Consider the following 21,742-nt stretch of genomic DNA (forward strand, 5'->3'; position numbering starts at 1 on the left):
TGACCTGTAGAAGAGTATAAAATGTGAGGTGTTCCTCTGTATAGGGAGAGAGAGCAGAGGGGCACCGAGAATTGGCAGGCTTTCTCCACACTGTACTTTTGATTGGAATAAAATGTTTCATCATTGCAACTGAAAGACGGTGGTCACGAGTCTCCTTTCAAGAAGAAGTCCTTCCAAGAACACCATGACACTCTCCCTCAATCCACGACTGAAGCGCACTTGAGCAAGGTACCTAACCCCCAACTGCTCCCCGGGCGCTGGAGTTGGCTGCCTACTGCTCCGTGTGTGTGTTCACTTCCATGGATGGGGTATATGATGCATTTTACTGTACAGCAACAAATATTTGCATCTTTACTTTTGACCTTTTTTTTACGCTGTGTGCTTTTTACGCAGGAAAGTAAAATCAGATCCTATCTGGATAAAAAATGCATGGTAATGCCAGGTGAAAACAGACCCTCAGTGTCTGAAACCACATTTCTAAGCAAGTTTTGAGCAATGGCATTTCTAGTGTCATAATGTGTGTGTGATGAGAGATGACACAACAATACACACATTGACCCACTGATACCCACCGAGCTGAGCAGGAAGCAATCATGCGGACGTCACGCCACATAATACAAATACAAATGTCTAGATTCTGAAGCTTCAGTGGCATACATTACTTATAAATATTTGCCTTTTGGGGTAAAGAGACAAATGTGTGAATTTGATTCCATTGAAACCCGAGAACGCTCTGCTGAACACTAGCTCTTGCCAGCATGTTTCATTGCAGTGTGGCTGTGAGAGGTCAGATCAGCTTTGAAGCCTTGAACCCAGGGGCAGCGCGGGTGTGGTAATACCCCTGGCCAGATGCTGATGATGTGGAAGTGACAGGTGCCATTCGCAAAGGTCATTAGGGATTTTAATCCCGTCTGCATACCTGCAGCCAAGCTGCTGGTGGTCCGGGTGCTAATCGGACTGCGCTGTTTGGAGATGCGTCTATCTTCAAGATCTCCCAATATTGAATTTTATATGACAGTATAATAATTGAGCACCATTTTCCAAATCTGTTCCACTATTTTAGCTTTGGATTTGCTTGAATAACGATGTTACGATAACAAAAAGGCAGACATCGACAGCAATAGCCTGGTCTCTGTGTAACACAGTGTGTAACACAACACCTGGGTCCAGATTACCACAGTAACCGTCTCCCTACACACAGGCCGATTCTGTCAGGCCATCGCAGGGCTCAGCTATGCCCAACCGGATGAGCCCTGGGCCTATGAACCCGTGCTGATCCTTGCCGTCTGTGTCCGGGCTGTGGTGCTCTTGGCTGTTTGGCGCGTGGACACGTGAGGCAGGTCTGAGTTATGTAAGCGGCCTGCTTTCACCCTGGCAGGGCCTGGCATCTGTATGCTGTGTGCTTTTCACCTTCTCAGCTGTTCCACAACAGCAAGTCACTATAACAGCCACGCTTGTCGTGTTCATAGCAAGGTTGGGTTGGGCAAGCTTTTACAGAATGCTGGCAAGTATCCCATTTAATCTAATTAGACACTGTGTCTAGTTAAATCCTTTTTTGATGCTATATAGAATAATATTTTTTTAAACAATTATAAGTTGTGATCTTTTTTAATGATTTAGACAAACCTTTACTAACAGGTTTAATTCAGGCTAACACAGGCAAGCCTTTAATACCTTTAACCTTGCAATAGTTAATAATGTTGTGGGGAGTGAAATCAGGAAGGGTTTGGGTTTGACATTTGACAAAAAGAGGGGCGGGGCTTGAGATCCAAAATAGCATTGTTCCACAGCTTCTATTAAAAATGGGATTTTGAATGCCATTTATTTACTGAGAGACTTTTCATTTCATTTTTAGTTTTTTATTCATAAAACTTTAATATGGAAAAGTACACTGGAGCAGTCATTGGGTGAGTCAATGAGAAAAATGGGTGGCAGGCCACTGGTTGGTGATGCAAATCATCATGACTGTTTAAAGATGCTGTATACGATTTCAATCCAATTCAATTTCCTTACTGTTAGCTTCCTCTCTGACCTGTTTGCTTGTTGGAAAAATAAATGTAGTGTGTGTATTCAGCCCTGGCTCTGTAAATGGGCAACAAAAAAAGTGGCTCAACTGTGAAACACAACACTATTCCAGCCAATCAACAACAGGGGGCGTTCATGCTGGTAAACAGGACAAGGGAAAGAAAGGGGCAGGGGAGACTGTATCTGCTACGTGTTGAACTACACGCATTGTCAAGGAAAAATGACCCACATGTGAGGACACATGTAAACATTGGTGAGACCACTGAATGTTGGCATGAAAAGCATGACAAGGTGTTGGGATGTTGCTCTTCCCATGCTGGATAGTGTTGTTTTGGTCTGTTTATGAACGTAACATTGCTTCCGCCATATTTCTTTTGGTCCGAAAGCCAGTTTGCTAAACCACAACCTAGCTAATGATAACATAGCCTCTTGGTCCACAAGCCCCAGTGTTGGCAGTATGTGCATGAATTTGGGGGCTGTTTATTCTGCTGTTGAGTTCAGAAATTAACAGTTGTTCTCCAGAATCGCATACAGCACCTTTAACTGAACTTACACACTTCTGTTGAATCTCTTTTCACAAGCCTGTAGAGCCTACCTTACAAAAACAGTATGCCAAAGTCAAATTCTGGCATGAGGTCCATGGTGCTGCTGTAGCCTACCTGAGCTGTCACTGAAATATTCAACCCATGTAGAAAAGGAGATCCAGAAGCAGTCTAACCAAGTTGCACTGACAGCTGTATCTAATAAGTGTGTATGATTGCCCCAGTGTTGGTACAGTTTGTATGTATGCTTGGCCGTCCTTTATTCAAACAGTCTCAGATGAACCTGGTTGGCCCTCATACCTTTATATAACCAACATTCCCAAGCGGTAACACTTTAGGTTTCCTTAAAGTACCATTTTGTTAATGAGATTCGTCCGTGTGAAGAACATTTTTACAGCTGAAAGAACCTTCCCATAATGTAAAGCTTCTGTACCAATTTAATGGTTCCTTCATAAAGCCTTTACATGTATGCTGATACTCTTTAAAGGGCCCATCATATAAAAACTGACTATCATTCACTTTTATAAATACAGCCTATATAAAGCAACAGCCTGTTTGGAAGTCATTGGCTGCGTCCCAATTGTGTACTACACACTAATACTGTGAGGTATAGACTATGCAGTAATCGTATTAGTGTGGGTTTGGCAGATTGGTACATACAATATTAACATACTAACCCGTTTTCTACCAACAGGAAGTGATGACGCTTTGCTATGCCAACATACATCAATGCAAGTTGTCCAGTCATCGATGCTGCTGCACTTCTTATCCGTTGCATTATTGTCCACAATTTTTCTAATCATTTTTCCAGACATGTCAGACTAGCTCCTCCCTTTCTGTCTTGCATTGCATTGTGGGTTAATAATATCCAGTTGGATATTTGAGTATACTCCACTCTGACACTGTACACAACTGGGACACACCCACTGTGTTGGTGATGTCACAAAAACTGGCACATTTACACACTAGTGTCTCCTCCTATTCAGTCTACAGTGGTTCTGAGGTGCTAACATTCAAACTGATGTTTTAAGGAGTGTTTCAGCCTAGGTTGCTTCTTGATTGAGGCAGAGAACAGGCCAGCCAGTCAGAGCAGAGTCAATTTGCATATGTTCTTAAAGGTACAGTAACAAAAACAGCCAGTTTCATGAACAATAAAAAAAGGGTGCAGAATGGTTACAATGCATTCTGATTGTTTTTCATACTTAAAGCTTATGTCATAAATGGACCTCAGGGAGTAATGTACAATATGAGGAATATTTTGGATATGGGCCCTTTAATATGTAAAAAGGTTCTTCACACATAATCAAACTGGTCCTCAGGGTCCTCCAGGCGTTTGGGCAAGAGCAAAAACTGCGAACAAACTTGAGATCCCTTAGGACCAGTTTCAGAATCTCTTTTTTAAAGAACCATCCACGGAAAGGTCTTCAGGGAACCAGAGGTGGTCATTCTATGGCAATGGTCTCCAACCCCCCTGGAGATCTGCCTTTCTCCAGGTTTCAACTCCAACCCAAATCTAACACATCCCATTCAACCAATCAAAGACTTCTGAAGGCAGTAATTAGTTAGATCAGATGGGGTGGATTAGGTTTGGATTCAAGGCCAGGAGCCCTTAAGGGTGGGGCACCGCTGTTCCACTATAGTATCCTGCAAAGAACCTTTTTTGGCACCTTTATTTTGAGAAGTGGACCGTGTATTCAGTGTCTGTAGCATAGCTGCCCTCTGCTATACTAAAGACTCGCAGACAGGGGCACTGTCCGAGTCCTGGCTGTGCATGGAGCTCAGTCCAGTGTCTGAATCGTCATCATTGCTGTTGCAGGTCTTTGAAAGCCCCCTGGCCTGCTCCACCCAACCATTGGGGCTCAGAGGGTCGGGAACCCTGGAACTCTCTTTGTCCATCCTGTCTTTCAGCCTCGTACATGCCTTCTCTTCTTCCTCCTCCTCCTCATCCTCCTCCTCCTCCTCATCCAACTCCAACGAGTCCACCTTCTCCAAAAGGTCCCTCAGCTCTTTCTCTCTCGCCTCCCAGATCTCCTGGCTCAGGTTAAGCTCGCCCCTGACTGTCTCCAGGTCCGTGCTCAGCCTCAGACCGATGTACAAGCTCGTGTCCAGCTCTGTTCTTACCCGCTCCTCTTCCAGCAGCTCCTCCTCTGCTCCCGGAGACTCCGCGGCCGCGAGCTCTTCGCGCCTGCGCTCCATCCAGCGCCGGTTTAGCTCCTCTTCGATCTGGCTAGTCAGGCTGGCTGCGAGGGCCTCGCGCTCAGCCAGCTCCTCGTGCAAGCGCACCACCTCCTCGCACCTGTCCGCATATTCCTCCAGCCGTAGGGCGAGAAGTACTCCCTCGGGGCGTGCGGTCCTGCCCCCGCCCCCTTCTCCTCCTTCTCCCCCTTGCTCCTCGCGCGCCCCGTCCTGTTGGTCGGCGCCCACCAGGTACGTGTCCTGCACGTAGTTGGCCCCATGCGCCCTGACCCGGTCGAGGTGCACGCGCGCCTCGTGCCGGTCGATCTCGGCGTCGAGCTCCTCGAGCCTGCGTATCTGCTGCCTAATGGTGTGATCCTGTGAGACCACCACGTGCACCAGCGTCTCCATCCTTTCGGCCGAGCGCGTGTCCTTGGCCACCGCTCGCGCGCGCCTCCTGTTCATCCTCTCCAGCTTCCTGAACGCCTTGCGCACAATCCGCCGTTGCCGCTCGCGCGAGAGAGCCGTACTGGCCGTGCTGGCCGCGGCGGTGGAGCCCGAGGAGGCTGCGGCGGCGGCGGTGGCGGCACGCGCGCTCGCCCGGCACACGCGCGGGCTGTCCCGACTCAGCACGACGCGCGCCTCCGCGCTCCGAGGGGCGCCCCCGGCCAGGGACGCCTCGCTCCGCACGAGCACGAAGCGCACATTCTCCTGCTCGTCGCCCCACGCGCTCCACAGCCGCAGGATCTTGGTCTTGTGCGGCAGCACGCGCTCCGAGCCCCTCCACTTCTCCACGATACAGTAGGAGCGCGGGCACGCGGCGGAGCTCTGCTCTTCCAGCAGCACCTTGATCACATCGGCGCACGTGGTGCGCTTGGACAGACCGGACACGAGCTTCTCCTCACGGCAAACCCACACGGAAATCTTGCTCTCTTCAGGCTCCATCTCTCGCGCGTTTTCTTTCCCTCTCACGGTGTTTTGGGTTATTTAGTGTTTAGAAATGAACTAAACTGAACGAAGCGAATAAAGGAAAGAGTCCTCAACGCAAAGGTACCAGAGTTCGCTCGCGCGGCGCGCGGACGCTCCGAGCACCGACCCCGCGCTCGCTTTGGCGAGTTGACCGCGCGAGCCGAGACGCAGTAAAGTTAAGAGCGGTGCTGTTTTGTTTTTGATTTTTTTCTCTTTCCCTTCCCGCCCGTCTTCTGGATAAACACGCCCTCCTGAGCTGGGATTGGCCATTAGTTTGTACTCATAACCAGAGCACAGGTTTGCCCCACCTATTTTCCAACAGGCCACGCCCTCCCCTAAACTGATTAGCCATTAGTATCTAGTCAGTACTCACAGTACCAGTACAGGCGGGTCAGTTGACTGAAACCCACAGTCTAGCCAGTCCAGGAGGGGAGGAGCTGAAGGACAGCCCTCACCTCTGGGCTTATTTGGCTGAACTGAGAAGACCTGCTTTGAGAAATACCCCGTCACGGTTGCTCCACCCTTTTTCCACAGGACACGCCCTCATAAACTAGCATTGGCTATTGGTTTTTTTATTAGTTTATAATAATAAACAGAGCACAGGTTTTCCCCACCTATTTTCAAACGAAGCCACGCCCCCCTGTGATGTAATTGGCGATTAGTTTCTAGTTTCTGCTCTCAGTCATAGCGCAGGTTTTCTGACAGGACTGCGTCTTTCAACGTTGCTACAACGTTGTCACCAGTTTATTTGCTCACAAGAATGAAAAACAACACATTTTAGAACATCAAGGAAAATGAGCAGAATCTAATTAACAAACAAATAAATAATTAATTCAATAAATGACAACAGCAAGCTAAGATAAGCTCGTCCGCTGTTATGAGGCAACTGTGGCATTTTACAATACTATAACTTCTTTATTTTATTTAACAAAGCTCTATAGCGACCTTTTGCAGCTCCCAAGACAGTGAGAGGTTTGGGAATGCTGCCATATTCCAGAGTTTGACCGAAATTGTGTTCACATTCAAAGGAAGGCCAGGCCAGATTTCCATGAGGCTATGGTGGAAAGTCAGTGTATGGTTGATGGATAATGGACTGGATATTGCCAGAGAAACTCGCAGTCCTGAGGAACAGGCGCCGTGGCTCACCGACCCTGGCTCAGAGGATTTGTGTGTAATGTCACAAAATCCCTCATCAGGATTTACCCTCTTTTTCAGTATGGCATTGTCCCTGATAAAATCGGAATCCCGCAGAATCACGGGCATCGTGTTTGTGAGTGTGTGTGTGTGAGAGAGAGAGTTTTATAACCTTGTCAGTACATTATGGATGACTCAAAATACAGTGAATAACTCCACTTTTGACTGCAATGTTTGATAAATGTATTTTTCTAAGAATGTTATGAAACCAACTTCTCAGTGTACTCAATACAGGAAGGACGACATGAGGACTGTGTGAGAAGGATGGCCGTCTCTTTCAGGAACAGGCCTTTGACCTTCTGCCTACCAAACTAAGATATTCTGCCTGAGCCCAACTCTAAACCCCATCACACCACTTAACTACCAGCACAGTAACACACTCATGTGACCCTTTGTTTTGTTTGCATACAGATGTAGAGTTGTAGATGCTTTGATAGGTGGATAGATTAATAGATGGAATTATGGATGCTTTGATAGGTGGATAGATTAATAGATGGAGTTATGGATGCTTTGATAGGTGGATAGATTAATAGATGGAGTTATGGATGTTTTGATAGGTGGATAGATTAATAGATGGAGTTATGGAAGCTTTCATAGGTGGATAGATTAATAGATGGAGTTATGGATGCTTTCATAGGTGGATAGATTAATAGATGGAGTTATGGATGTTTTGATGAGTGGATAGATTAATAGATGGAATTATGGATGCTTTGATAGGTGGATAGATTAATAGATGGAGTTATGGATGCTTTGATAGGTGGATAGATTAATAGATGGAGTTATGGATGCTTTGATAGGTGGATAGATTAATAGATGGAGTTATGGATGTTTGGATAGGTGGATAGATTAATAGATGGAGTTATGGATGTTTGGATAGGTGGATAGATTAATAGATGGAATTATGGATGCTTTGATAGGTGGATAGATTAATAGATGGAGTTATGGATGCTTTGATAGGTGGATAGATTAATAGATGGAGTTATGGATGTTTTGATAGGTGGATAGATTAATAGATGGAGTTATGGAAGCTTTCATAGGTGGATAGATTAATAGATGGAGTTATGGATGTTTTGATGAGTGGATAGATTAATAGATGGAATTATGGATGCTTTGATAGGTGGATAGATTAATAGATGGAGTTATGGATGCTTTGATAGGTGGATAGATTAATAGATGGAGTTATGGAAGCTTTCATAGGTGGATAGATTAATAGATGGAGTTGTAGATGCTTTGATAGGTGGATAGATTAATAGATGGAGTTATGGATGCTTTGATAGGTGGATAGATTAATAGATGGAGTTATGGATGCTTTGATAGGTGGATAGATTAATAGATGGAGTTATGGAAGCTTTCATAGGTGGATAGATTAATAGATGGAGTTGTGGATGTTTGGATAGGTGGATAGATTAATAGATGGAGTTATGGATGTTTTGATAGGTGGATAGATTAATAGATGGAGTTATGGATGCTTTGATAGGTGGATAGATTAATAGATGGAGTGATGGATGCTTTGATAGGTGGATAGATTAATAGATGGAGTTATGGATGCTTTGATAGGTTGATAGATTAATAGATGGAGTTATGGATGTTTTGATAGGTGGATAGATTAATAGATGGAGTTATGGAAGCTTTCATAGGTGGATAGATTAATAGATGGAGTTATAGATGCTTTGATAGGTGGATAGATTAATAGATGGAGTCATGGATGCTTTGATAGGTGGATAGATTAATAGATGGAGTTATGGAAGCTTTGATAGGTGGATAGATTAATAGATGGAGTTATGGATGTTTTGATAGGTGGATAGATTAATAGATGGAGTTATGGAAGCTTTCATAGGTGGATAGATTAATAGATGGAGTTATAGATGCTTTGATAGGTGGATAGATTAATAGATGGAGTCATGGATGCTTTGATAGGTGGATAGATTAATAGATGGAGTCATGGATGCTTTGATAGGTGGATAGATTAATAGATGGAGTTATGGAAGCTTTGATAGGTGGATAGATTAATAGATGGAGTTATGGATTCTTGGATAGGTGGATAGATTAATAGATGGAGTTATGGATGCTTTGATAAGTGGATGATTAATAGATGGAGTTATGGAATCTTTGATAGGTGGATAGATTAATAGATGGAGTTATGGATGTTTGGATAGGTGGATAGATTAATAGATGGAGCTATGGATGTTTGGATAGGTGGATAGATTAATAGATGGAGTTATGGATGCTTTGATAGGTGGATAGATTAATAGATGGAGTTATGGATGTTTTGATAGGTGGATAGATTAATAGATGGAGTTATGGATGCTTTGATAGGTGGACAGATTAATAGATGGAGTTATGGATGCTTTGATAGGTGGATAGATTAATAGATGGAGTTATGGATGCTTTGATAGGTGGATAGATTAATAGATGGAGTTATGGATGCTTTGATAGGTGGATAGATTAATAGATGGAGTTATGGATGCTTTGATAGGTGGATAGATTAATAGATGGAGTTATGGATGTTTTGATAGGTGGATAGATTAATAGATGGAGTTATGGATGTTTTGATAGGTGGATAGATTAATAGATGGAGTTATGGATGCTTTGATAGGTGGACAGATTAATAGATGGAGTTATGGATGCTTTGATAGGTGGATAGATTAATAGATGGAGTTATGGATGCTTTGATAGGTGGATAGATTAATAGATGGAGTTATGGATGCTTTGATAGGTGGATAGATTAATAGATGGAGTTATGGATGCTTTGATAGGTGGATAGATTAATAGATGGAGTTATGGATGTTTTGATAGGTGGATAGATTAATAGATGGAGTTATGGATGCTTTGATAGGTGGATAGATTAATAGATGGAGTTGTGGATGTTTTGATAAGTGGATAGATTAATAGATGGAGTTATGGATGCTTTGATAGGTGGATAGATTAATAGATGGCTGGGCGGATGATGATTGGCTGGGTTAGGCATAGATGAAAATAGAGGGATCAACAACCTAATGGATGGATTGATGGATGATTGGACAGATAGAAACATAGATGGGAGGTGAATAAATAGGTGTCTGTATTAATAGAGAGATATGAATGGATGGAAGATGGATAGATGGATTGATGGATGAATAGATAGACGACTGAACAGACAGATGGATGGACGGACAGATAGATATATGATAGAGGGGGTAGATTATTGGATAATTGCATGAGTGAATAGATGACTAGATGAATGCATAGATATGACTATGGGTAGATGCACAGATTAATGTATAATTGGATGGATGGATGGATGGATGGATAGATATAGAGATATGGATAGAAGTACAGCAAAATACATGGATGGATAGATTAAAGGATGAATGGATAGGTGACTGGTAGAACTGGTGGATGAATAAATGGGTGTATGATATTGATCCCCAAAGGGAGGTTTGACAATTCTGCCTGTACTGGCCAGGAACTGGACCTGCTCTCTCGCACTTCATATTATCTATATATCTATATGATAGTTATTGTGCGCATACGCGAGCCGTGCATGCAGCCTGTTACAAACGCTCCCGCTCTGTAATTTCCCTCCTTGGATCAATGCAGTATTTCTGATTCTCTAAACTATGTTGTTGGTACTGAGTAAGACTGTTGAACCCTGTGTGTGCAGTGTGAACATTGTAAATACTGTATGTATTGCCATCCACACCTCAGAGTTGCTTACATATGTTTCATTATACTGTACAGGTCATTCCATCCTGTTCCAGACTGCTGACCTCAGCCATGGTTACTGTGAGGCACAGGGCTCAAAATCCTTTCCGCTTAATGGGCTGGTAGGAAACATCACATCCCTCCTGACCTTTCCTTTAATCCTCTCCTAAAGAGGAAAGCCTGGAAGAGAATGTTTTCCTGTCGGGTTTTTGCCCACTTTGGGATGAAGTGTAAGCACTGTAATGATGTTTTGTAACATCACTGATTCTCTGGGTAGGTTGGTGTGGGTGGAGGGGGGTGGACTATGGATACATTTTCAGTGTGAGGCTGATAATCATAACACACTACTGACCCCTGCTGTATTGGGTTTTAATAAATGATTTTTTTTTTACTAAGAATTTGTTGAACAATCTCTCCCCCTAGTGCTCAACCTCATTGTTACATGTACTGCAAAGTGGTTAATAAGCAAAGCACTATACAGCTGGTGCCATTTAAGTCTACATGTGCTTTATATGTGACTCGTTGACTGCAGTCAGTAGACTTGATATGGACAATAAATAGTGGTTCTCCCAGGAGTGTTCAGAATTATTGATTAAAATTAATAATTTTTTGGGTCACGCTGAGCTCTACTTATAGACAGTCCAAATTTGATTGTGAATAATAGTGTGAAAATGACAAACATTTAAAGGGTCGCTGTCAGGACTGCATTCAAGATGAAAGCACATAAAATTACACAAAACTATAAAACTTCAGGAAAGTGGTGAATTGTCACTATTAGGTCTTCAGTTCAGGCCACAGCAAATGTCAAAATAAGGAAAAGCCCTAACTACACAGTAAAAAGATTATCAGCTTTAACTCTGAAGTTTAAGTTTAAGGTTAAATCAAACTGGAATTATAATTAACTCATGGCTTTATGTCTAGTTTGGCTTTGGGCTCCTCTCTACAAGTTGATTTGACTATCTAGTACATGTAGATATACAACTTAGCAAAGCAATTTTAAAATACAGATGCTGTCCTAACATGAGTTTTATTTCCTTGTTCCAATTACTGGCTTCAGTTTATTATTCAAGTTAAAGGAAGTCTTGATATTACTGTTCAAGTCAAGATTCTGTAAAAGCATTTAGTTTGTTAAATTATTCATTAGAATGAACACACGTTCTGCAGTGGATGGATTTCACACACATGTAAAACTCATATAGTCACACTCAGCTAATGGCAGCTTGCATTATATAGAATATAACAGCATACCTAAGAAAGGAAAACTGAGGGCAACGACTACCTGAACTAAATTTGATGAGTTAAGATAAGTGAAAAAAGGCTGTTATCATACCAAATTGCTCACATTTGTTTTTAAATGATATGATTATGCAAATTTCTACTGTTTGCACTAAGCTAACAGAACTCCACTGAAACATTTTTATTTTGTTGGTTTTAAAGTGAAAAGAAGGCCACGTTTTATCTGTGTCCAACACAAATGGTGAATGTGGTTGTCTTTGGTTACATTCTTTCTCCTCCAGACATACTGCTGATCCATAGACCTGATTCGGGTTTTGTTTCATTGCTCCACAAAACGGTCCCAAAACTTCTGTGCAGCCATGAAACATAACTTGGAACTTTTCGGGTATGTTTGGATCAGCGGTTTGTCTTGGGCATCTCAAGGTCCATCAAGGCTTTGTTTAAGTAATAATTCTGAGACTGCAGTCGTCAATAAAAGTGGCATTTTGTGCTGAACTTGTGGAGAAACACTTGTTATAATAGTTATGTTGAGTTCATTAAATTATTCTTGTTTGATTGATTTAGTGCAAACAGCTGAATGTTTGTAAACTTGGCTAATAATCCTAATTTGGAAAAAGTAAAATAATGTTGAGTGCAACTGTATGCGACAATCTGAGATTCTGTATGATTCGCTAGACATTAGTGCAAATAGCCAAGCCAGAGGTGTGTGGCAAGGTTAATAGACACTCTAGTTTATAGTATCAGTCTAAACTGTATAAATATTTGCATAAATGACTGTTGTTTGGTGTGTTCTCCCCTATGGTTGGTGAATGGACTATGATAAATTGTCCCTAGGTGTGACTGGCGCCCTGTCGAGGAGGTATCCCCGCCTTATGTCCAATAATTCACAGTATTCTCCAGACCGTGACTCTGAGCAGGAAGAAGCAGATGGAGCTGAACGGAAGTGTATGGAGCTGAAATCAAGCTGAATCGAAAAGAGTGTGAATGTACAACACTTAATAGAAATGGTAAGACAAGGAGAGGACTGTTTTTACTTATTTTATTCAATAATGTATACATACAAAGTATCTAGAAAGCTACAAAATATCTACCACTTTATCAAGAAGGCATCAAAATGTTACAGAGCAAAGACAAGACCATATGCAGTAAAGAACACATACACATAGCAGGTTTTCTTCTTTCCCCTCTCGCCTTTGCTCAGCGCTTTTACCACTTTTTTCGTTATGGATATTAAAAGATATCACACCTTTGTACCAAGAAAAGCCAGAATATATAATTTTATACAAAGCACCTTTTTACAAAAAAAAATCTCTGCACACAAACCCAATAGTTTTCTTTTTTATGATACTATTTTGAACTACAGAATAGTTCACTTTAAAGCCAACGTCTTAAATGGTAATGAACGAAGGAGGTACCAGTACCTACACACAGACAAAATACAAATAAAGAACAAGAGCTAGACTGCTGACATGTGTCATGATCCCATTAAGAAAGCAACCGCTTTAGCGTCCGTTACTATCAAAATAGTGTCCTAACATTCATCGCGTTAAAGGCATTGATGTTCGGCTCCTTAGCCAAGTAAAGGGGTGGCAGCTGGAATCGTTTTTCAGGCAGAACCGACAATGTCAAAGGTACCAGCAGTGCAGCAGTAACAGTTTCACCGCCCTTTCACTGGGCCTCCAATATACTGACATCACAAAACCATCGCATACACAGAAGAACAGGAATACAAGTCTCCAGGGTTCACGCGACGCAAACGAGAACGGAGAGAAAAGTTGAGGGCAAACACAAAAACGATCAAAAATAATAATCTTGTCGCTTTCAGGTCAAGCGTACTAAAACTCCACAGTTTACAACAAGCAGTACGACATACAGATCAGACAGTCAGACCTAGTCTGCAACCATTTGACTGTTCTTCAGAAATGACTGACTGAAATGAATAACTTGGATAAATAGTGTATTGAAAAAAAACACAAAGAAAAGAGAGGAGATAAGAGTCAGGTGAGCTGAAGGTTTAAATCTTTTACTCTTTAACAGTAAAGGCATTAAGAACTGATTGCCATTTGATGCACTGTCTCACTCAACAAGCAATAAATAAATGTGTGAAAGAAACGGAAAACTCCAAACGCTCCAAATTCTGGTAAAACCAAGACGATTTTCAGTGTTTAAAGAGAAAACAATAGCACAGTGATCCTAATAAGGATAAGGGTTCCAATTTACTGTAAGCAACATGTTGTTCTCCCCCAACAAGTTCATAAATTCTTTAAAAACACATACAAACGGAGGTGCTTCCCAAAATACTTTACAGTCTGCCAAAAAACAAAAGCCTAAACCATTATAATTAGTCATAGTAATAATTTCTCTAATTAATAATTGTCACATAATGTTATTTCAATAGTTCTCCACTGTCCTTTGTCGTATACTAGAACATTTTTAGAAAAGGCATTGTGGTGAATATTTTACTTACATCCACTTATTTGGTTTTTCAGGTGATAATCTTAATAATGCAAAAATAAGAGTCTGTCTTTTCTAAGCTGGAAAAAAAAACAAAAAAAAAAACAACAACAAAAAAAAAAAAAAACGGTGAACCAAAGGCACTTTCATGCTACAGTGCAGGAGACGAGGAGGAGATAGCTGTACCTCCAAGGAAATATTTGGTCTTTTTCCGATAAGAAAGGCATGAACAGTTGGTTTGAGCAGTGTTTTATACCGTACTGTATATAAGAGATGCAGTGCTGGCTAGAGCCACTGGTCAACGCGCACACTGGCCGCATTTTGCAACCAGGTGGCGCGAAGACACAAAAAGAATCTTAGTGTTTCTAGAGAGAGAGAGATAGAGGAAGAGAGAGAGAGAGAGAGAGACGTTCTTCCACGTTCATGCAGGTTGGGAGGCATCCACTAAGGCACTGTGCTGGATATTGTTTACGCTTTGGCAGCTCTGTACTGTACAAATCCTACGACATGTGACAAGAACGAGAAAAGTCTTCCAGCTTAGGAAAGAGCTCACAGCTTTAGTGGCATCTTTTGGAAAAGAAAGAAAAAGAGAGAAAAAAAACAAACAAACAAAAAAAAATAAAACAGAAATCACACGATCATGGTTAAGGCTCGCAGTCTTGGGAGAAGACTGGAGGAGGCCACAGAGGCATGGGCTTGGTGGTTTTCCGAGTAAAGGCAGCAGAGGGACTCGTTAAATAAGAGGAAAGGGAGAGATACTCTCTTAAGAATAAAGGCTCCTAAATTATTCCTATATTCCTTTAATGTGATTAAAGGGGGGGGGTGGTTTAGAACCATTATATTACAGTATTGTGCAAAAGGCAGATCAATTCCAGTCAAAAAGGTCATTAAGTACAAGATGCTTATTACTTTTAGCAGATGTTTCTGAGGCAATACAATAAAAGAGAGTCCACTTGCTTATCCACGTCCAAGAAAACGAAGTGAACAAAATGAGACCCCACTGAAAATGGGACCCATAACAACCGTACAAGACTTGGTAGATCACCAAACCAGCCACCATCAGCTAAACACCTTTTAAAGCTGAGATGATGCCTTAACACAGGAGGTGCTGATCAAGGCAACCGATTTCCTGAAAGTTAAAAGTAGGATAAATTTTTTGTTAAATATGTTTTCTGATGCTAAAAATGCAATACCTTGTACTTAATGGTCATTCTGAGCATTTCTGTGTAACTTTAAGAAGGTCCTTCATGCACATCTCATTTACTAAACTGGTTTACTAAATTGGTTGTTGTATGGCATTGCTCCAGAGAACCCTTTTGGACACCTTTATTTTTAAGAGCGTATACATTTCAGCGACAAACATAAAGGGGACAAGCCTCGAGCGAAGCTTCCCTGATGTCTTCACGATGCGATTGTGTCTCGACAAAATGATCCGAGGAGCATTGTCAGCGATCCGAAAGGAAAACGCAGGATCACTCAATAAGGCGTGTCCTACGAGAGGATCCAAGTGCTTGGGACATTGTGACTATGGATCAGCCCCTGGTATGTTATGTAGTGCTTTCTTACTTTCAGTGATAGGATTTAACATGAGAACATTAACTGGTTGTGGCACTGGAGATTGTAAAGGGGGTCTCAAAGTCGCTGCTTTTTTATGATCTTTTTTTGTTTCGTTTTTTTCTTATTGCAGGTGATGACTTGCCTTTTTAGCCACAGCAGAGAGACACAGACGTTGGAATAAACCTCTGGAACGCCATCACAGTGCAGTCAATCATCAAGAAGCCAAGAAAGAAAAAAAAAGGTTCTGAAAAGAAGTTTGTGATTCCTTTTCAAGGGCTGGACTTTCGAATTCCCTGAATGCTACAAGCGTCTTTAAAAATTGGAAAATTTAATGATTCCGATGGCCACGATAATGAAGCAAACGTTCTCTTCAAATGACTTTTCTTTGGAAAAAAAAAAACTAAAATTGTATGTGAGTATATACATCTATACACACACGCTTACAAATTTATGCCTACACACAGACACTCATAGACGTAATCGTAATCTTTACATGAACCATAGAAAGAAGGCTAAAATCTGCGTTCAGGGTGTACAATATAGTATTAAACCCCCCCTAAATCTGTTGTGTCCGTTCAAATCATTGGCCAGATTTCATCTAATTCAAGCCAACCGTGAAGTCTACTGATAGTGTTATTCTTATATATACAACCTACAGAGGAGAAACGTCAATTAGGCGTCCTTTAAAACGAAGAATTCTTTCCTGTATCAAAACATAATACAACTGTACCGCAATTCACAGCTGCAGTCAAAACGTCAAACACATATACATTATTAAAGACTGAAAAAAACAAACAAACAAACAAAAAATAATAATAATGTAATAACAAGTATCACCCAGGCATGAGTGAGAATCGTTGCGGGTGAGTGTTGAACTAGAGGCACTGCCACTTTTTTTTTTTTTTTTTTTTTTTTTTTTTAATATATTGAGGTTCAGAGTCTATAGGACAGGGCTGCTGGCCGGAACAAGCTTCATTCTTTCACCAGTCTGTAGATGTGATGCTGCGCTCCGTGCTCGCTGTTCGACACCTCAAACACACACGCCATGCACAGCAGGGTCTCCTGTGTGTCTCTGTTTGTGACCACCTGCCACGCAAAGACAGAGAGAGAGAATGTGAGAGAGTTCGAGGTTACATGCTGTTAGTGCACTTCCAAACACGCCTGCTTGATACACTCTCACACTCTCTCACACACACACAAACACACACACACACACACACACACACACAGATGTGCTAGGCTTCCACAAGAAAGTCATAATTCCACAATTTAGTCATAATGAATGAAAAAGATATTAGATGGAAACAGTGGCAGAGTAAATACAGTGTCTGGTTGGGACAGACCTTCCGTTCTGTGACCCCAGTCAGACCTTCTATTACAGTATAGAGCTAACTGAGTAAAGGGTGGCTTGATTTTCAAAAGGCATAAAGTTAAAGCTGAAACATTTACAGTCTCAAAAGAACAAAGAAAGCAAAAAGGCCCAAAGCAAACATCTGAGCACCCTACATGGTCAGTCTAAGCTTCTTAGTGGCCAGCCAAGAGCTTGTTAACACCTGGCATTAATGTGTGTTTTAAGTGAGCAAATCACATTCGGATTTCCTTTGTCCGTATGAAAAACAGTAAACACCCTCAAGATGCACTGTGATCAAATCCTCAAGCAATCCTCCAAAAAAAGCCTTCTTCCTTGGACAGTAGAGACAGTTACTCAAAAAAAAGGGATACATTTTTTTTTTTATACCCTTGATTTTGAAGGGAACAAAGAATGAACAGGTGTCCTAATACTTTTGTCCATGTAGTGTATCAGATATTTATAATTTTTTTAATCACTTGAAGCTTTACAGATTCCAGTTATGCATAATCCAAAGTTTGGAAGTGTGTAATCTATGCTTTCTCCTGAAATATGCTTCTGTCCATCTAACACACACACACACACTAACTGCAGCCCCCTAAGTTAACTTGTGTGAGGGTAGGCGGTCCCAGAGAACACAGCAGTGCTGCTGTCAGTTTTACAGGCCAGGATCAGAATGGGTCTGTCTGTAGAATGTGAGAAATTTGAAGAAAAGAAGAAGACGTAAAGAGTAGCAGCACCCACAAGTTCATTCAGAACACTCTCTTCGTGGAGAAACAGAGCTCTAATCCCCGTGTGGTTGCTGCCTAATAAAAGCACTCCTCCCCTCCTCTCTGCGGGAGATTAGGAGGCTCCAAGACAGAACCCAGGAATGTCAGGAATGCTGAGCCGAGGGCCACAGGCTCCGCCCACCACCCTGAGGAGGCAGAGGTCCAGAAGGCGAAACACAGACAGCAAAAAAAGGTGACTCACCAATAGGATGGTGAAGTTCTCCAGAACGCTGTTCATCATGTACTTCTCGGGCAGATGCTTGAGTTTGTGGATGAAGTTGATCATGTATTCACACATAGGAGATCGGCTTATCCGGTACACAAAGCGGCCATTCTCGAAGCGAGCATACTCCGTCTGGAGACAGAGCACAAAGACCCCCATGAAGGCAGACATTAGACAAACATTTGGAAACTTCAGAAACCAAAAAATGGGGAATTCTTTTGTTCTCCATGATTTGAGCTTCTAAAATGGGAAGTGGTCGTGAAAGTATTAATATGAGCCTGGGTCAGAATCACAGTTTGCTAGTTTGGACCATGCCTTCATCTTATGATGGTATGGGAGAAGACTGGAAGAGAGGGGGAGAACTCTCTTACAGTGTTGGGCTGGAGTTTGGGTGGCTTCTACTTTGTGGTAAGAAGCCAGTCCTCCTCCGATAAGTGGAGCCAGGAAAGATAGATGACTGGGTTGGAGACGGGGGTGGAGGGTTATGAAGACTTGTCATAGACACATGAACAAGGTAGAGATGCAATTTATAGGACATTAGATTGGGGAGGAGGAGCTTTAGGCATGTTCCTCCTCCCAAAATGTAGTTTTTTTACTCCACTAAATTACCAAGAGGCCTTGTGTGTGAACAGAAGCCAAAAAAAGGACCAGAAAAATTTTTTTTTTTCACAAAAGCATTTTCTGTGGCAGACTAGGGTACGATTTCCCAGCACCAATAAGAGTCCTTGGGTAAGACGTCCAACACTACATTCTCCTCCGTGTGTAACATGATTCAAATGTAAGTTGCTGGAGTCTGCCACAAGTGTAAGTGTAATTCAAAACAAGAGTGCACAGCAGTGTATATTGTACGTAATGCATGTGTGGCAGCTAAGTAGTAAAGCCTGCTTAACACCTACCTCCACTTTCTCCACCACCTGTTTGCCGAAGGAGCACACTTTAGTGGAGCAGGTGATGGTCATGTTCTCTGGGCTCTCGTACTGGCTGGTGACACCATAGAAGGCACCGGTTTCCTCCTGAACGTTGCAGTTCAAGTCAGCCTGGAAAGCAACAGCAGTGTGGGAACAAACCAGGTCAGAATGGGCAGCAGTGACTGCTTAAAGCTTAGAGTAGTATTGTTTATACACAAAAGATGTGTGAGAAGTCTTTAACCTTCAAATGAATTTTACATTATGGAGCAGAGGAGCATACCGTGCCTTTGTCCCAAATATTAAAGAGGGCACCTCTTTAATACCTCTATGGTAGAGGTCTTCAAATCTGGACACTGATTCCAGTTTCTGTTCCTGGACTTTGGGATTTCTGATAGGTGTGATGCTACAAGGCCAATCAACTGTTCCCTTAACTTCCAGTGATTACAAAACTCAGGACTGGAAACTGGCTTCAGGTCTAGATTTGATGTCTTGGATTGTGTGGAATCGCTCAAAGAACTATATGAAGCACCTTAACTTTTTTTTAGAATGTACAGTACAGTAATGTAAATTACAGTGGACAGCCTTATTCGTGAGTGCAGTGCTGCCATCTGGTGGACATGTTGAGCACAGTTCACTCTAAATGCAGGCTCACTCTTATTACTCTAAAGATGAAAAAATTCAGATCTGTTCAAGTGCATTAAGGAACAAATTAAGGAAATATCCAGGAGAGATCTGTGTCCCTTAAATCAATAGTCTGGCTCATGAAATGCTATTCACTTTCAGTGCTGCGTTTTCCATTCACTGCGCTAACAATCCGAGCCTTTACGCCTGTCCATTTAAAAAAGAGGTGTATCATCGTGGCCTTTCAAAGGCAGATGATAAAGAATAGATTAAATGACATCATGTACGAAAGCTATTTCATCCTTGTAAAAAGGAGCAGCTCTCAGTAGCCCCTTTTCTTTCATTAGGAGCCGATGTTCATTATCGAAATTAATATAAAAAAAAAGAAAAGAGAAAGAAAAACGCAAATATTCCTCTCCGGCATGCTCTCCTCTTCATTAAGACAGCCCGTTAGATTTTCACATAATATTCAGGAGAGGCATTATTGTGCAGATCTGCCGTTTCATTTGAAATTCAGATCCGCTCGTCACTTCAAACGGAATCTGAGCAGCCTCGCTCTGGCCCACTTTGTTGGGCGCCGCTAGTTAGCATTTCGTTTTGGGTAAAACATATGCAATGTTTAAACAGCTATTAGAGCGGCAGCCGAGCCACACGATTGTTTTGATATATTAGACGGAATTAGCGAAGGCTTTGATCCGGCGCTTTCCTGCTATGCCATGGCAAATACAGCGTCGCATGCAAACTCCGCCTGAAGTGGCCCATTCTTTTCATGCCCAAGCGGGCAGCAGTTCAAAAATTCAGTGAGAGCAGAGAACAGCGTGTGTATGTACAGTGAGCTACAAGAACACATCCACACTCACTAACTCACCCCATCCTTTTAAACAGCCTCAGGCCTTGCCTGAGCTGTACGTCGGACAGGGCACAGCGGGGCACAGTTTAAACCGGGGTAAAATTTAGATACTGATATTAGAATTTTGAGAATCACTAATAAAAATGAATCAAAATTCAGTGCTTTTTCTTTTTAAATACTCTGCTTTAAGATTAGCTATTTTAGGGGAAGCACCTAACTTCTCTAGCCACCCAAATACTCACAGCAAAAAAACAAAAAAACAAAACACAGCTAAAAACACAGGTGTGAGTTTACAAAAAGTTATATCCAATCCAGCATTTTGGATTGATAATACCTTCTGATACAAAAATGCTTGTATCTGAAACATAACATGGACTATTTGGGCTTGTTGACACCTGCAATTTACACATGTTTTGAATCTGGATAGTATCTGGATCTACTTTATTGTAATGATCTACTCATTAAAATGTGTCCCCAGTGTGACTGGATGAGATACGATTTTACTTTCCCACAAAAAAGCACACCAACAAATCACACATATAATTTCCGCTTTACTTCCTGTACACAAGGGTTTCCCATCAAAATTGTCCTGCTACGAGAGACAGTGATCAGAACCTCTACAATATTGCTCTCATCTTTCGGTAACATGTTTTTGGACAGACGAATTTCTGCTGGCCTGTGTCAGAATCTTATAACTACAATTCAGATACTCTCACATACTGAATACAGTGATACTCAACATCTGCTGCACTTTGATTAATTAAACCAGTTTAATTACACTGTAATGAAACGTGCATCTGATCAGTGTTTATTCAGCAGAACAATATCCTCAATATACTTAAAAAAGCATATTGTGTATCACAATAACAAAATTGATCACGATACAATAAAATATCATCATATTGCCCAGCCCTACTGAGTATGTCCTCTTATTAAATGATCATTTAGACATTCATTTCCCACAATGCTAAATGGTGGTCATAAATCCATTACCTGCTAGCTAGATTAGCCTTGTAGCTCCAGTACAGAACTACAGAAGCAACCTTGAAGTATCACACATGTCTAGACTAATGGAGAACATTTAAGGTAAGGGGAAAATTGTGCTAATTTGATTTTTCCACCAATGCATTCCTCTAAGCGTCAGTCTGCTCATAACATAAGTGAAATGAAATTCTCCAACTAAAGC

The 21,742-nt window shown here is 41.8% G+C and overlaps 2 protein-coding genes across 6 annotated transcripts in view; both read right to left on the minus strand.

Moving 5' to 3' along the window:
- Nucleotides 1–4,289: 4,289 nt before the first annotated feature.
- rassf10b (Ras association domain family member 10b) lies at nucleotides 4,290–5,687 on the minus strand. Its single transcript, XM_072660828.1, is given in 4 exon segments — nucleotides 4,290–4,476; nucleotides 4,537–5,273; nucleotides 5,276–5,308; nucleotides 5,352–5,687. Coding segments are annotated over 4 exon segments (1,293 nt in total).
- A 7,162-nt stretch (nucleotides 5,688–12,849) lies between these two features.
- Nucleotides 12,850–21,742, minus strand: part of tead1b (TEA domain family member 1b) — an 83,024-nt gene continuing 74,131 nt past the window's right edge. For all 5 annotated transcript variants that reach the window (XM_072659846.1, XM_072659849.1, XM_072659848.1 and 2 more), the window contains 3 exons: nucleotides 19,074–19,214; nucleotides 18,157–18,309; nucleotides 12,850–16,922 (listed from right to left, as the gene is read on the minus strand). In XM_072659846.1, the coding sequence (XP_072515947.1) occupies nucleotides 16,809–16,922; nucleotides 18,157–18,309; nucleotides 19,074–19,214 (408 nt within the window). In that variant the 3' untranslated portion in view covers nucleotides 12,850–16,808. The remainder of the gene's footprint in view (nucleotides 16,923–18,156; nucleotides 18,310–19,073; nucleotides 19,215–21,742) is intronic.

The sequence above is a fragment of the Salminus brasiliensis genome, chromosome 17, assembly GCF_030463535.1.
Source record: "Salminus brasiliensis chromosome 17, fSalBra1.hap2, whole genome shotgun sequence".
Lineage (NCBI taxonomy): Eukaryota > Metazoa > Chordata > Actinopteri > Characiformes > Bryconidae > Salminus > Salminus brasiliensis.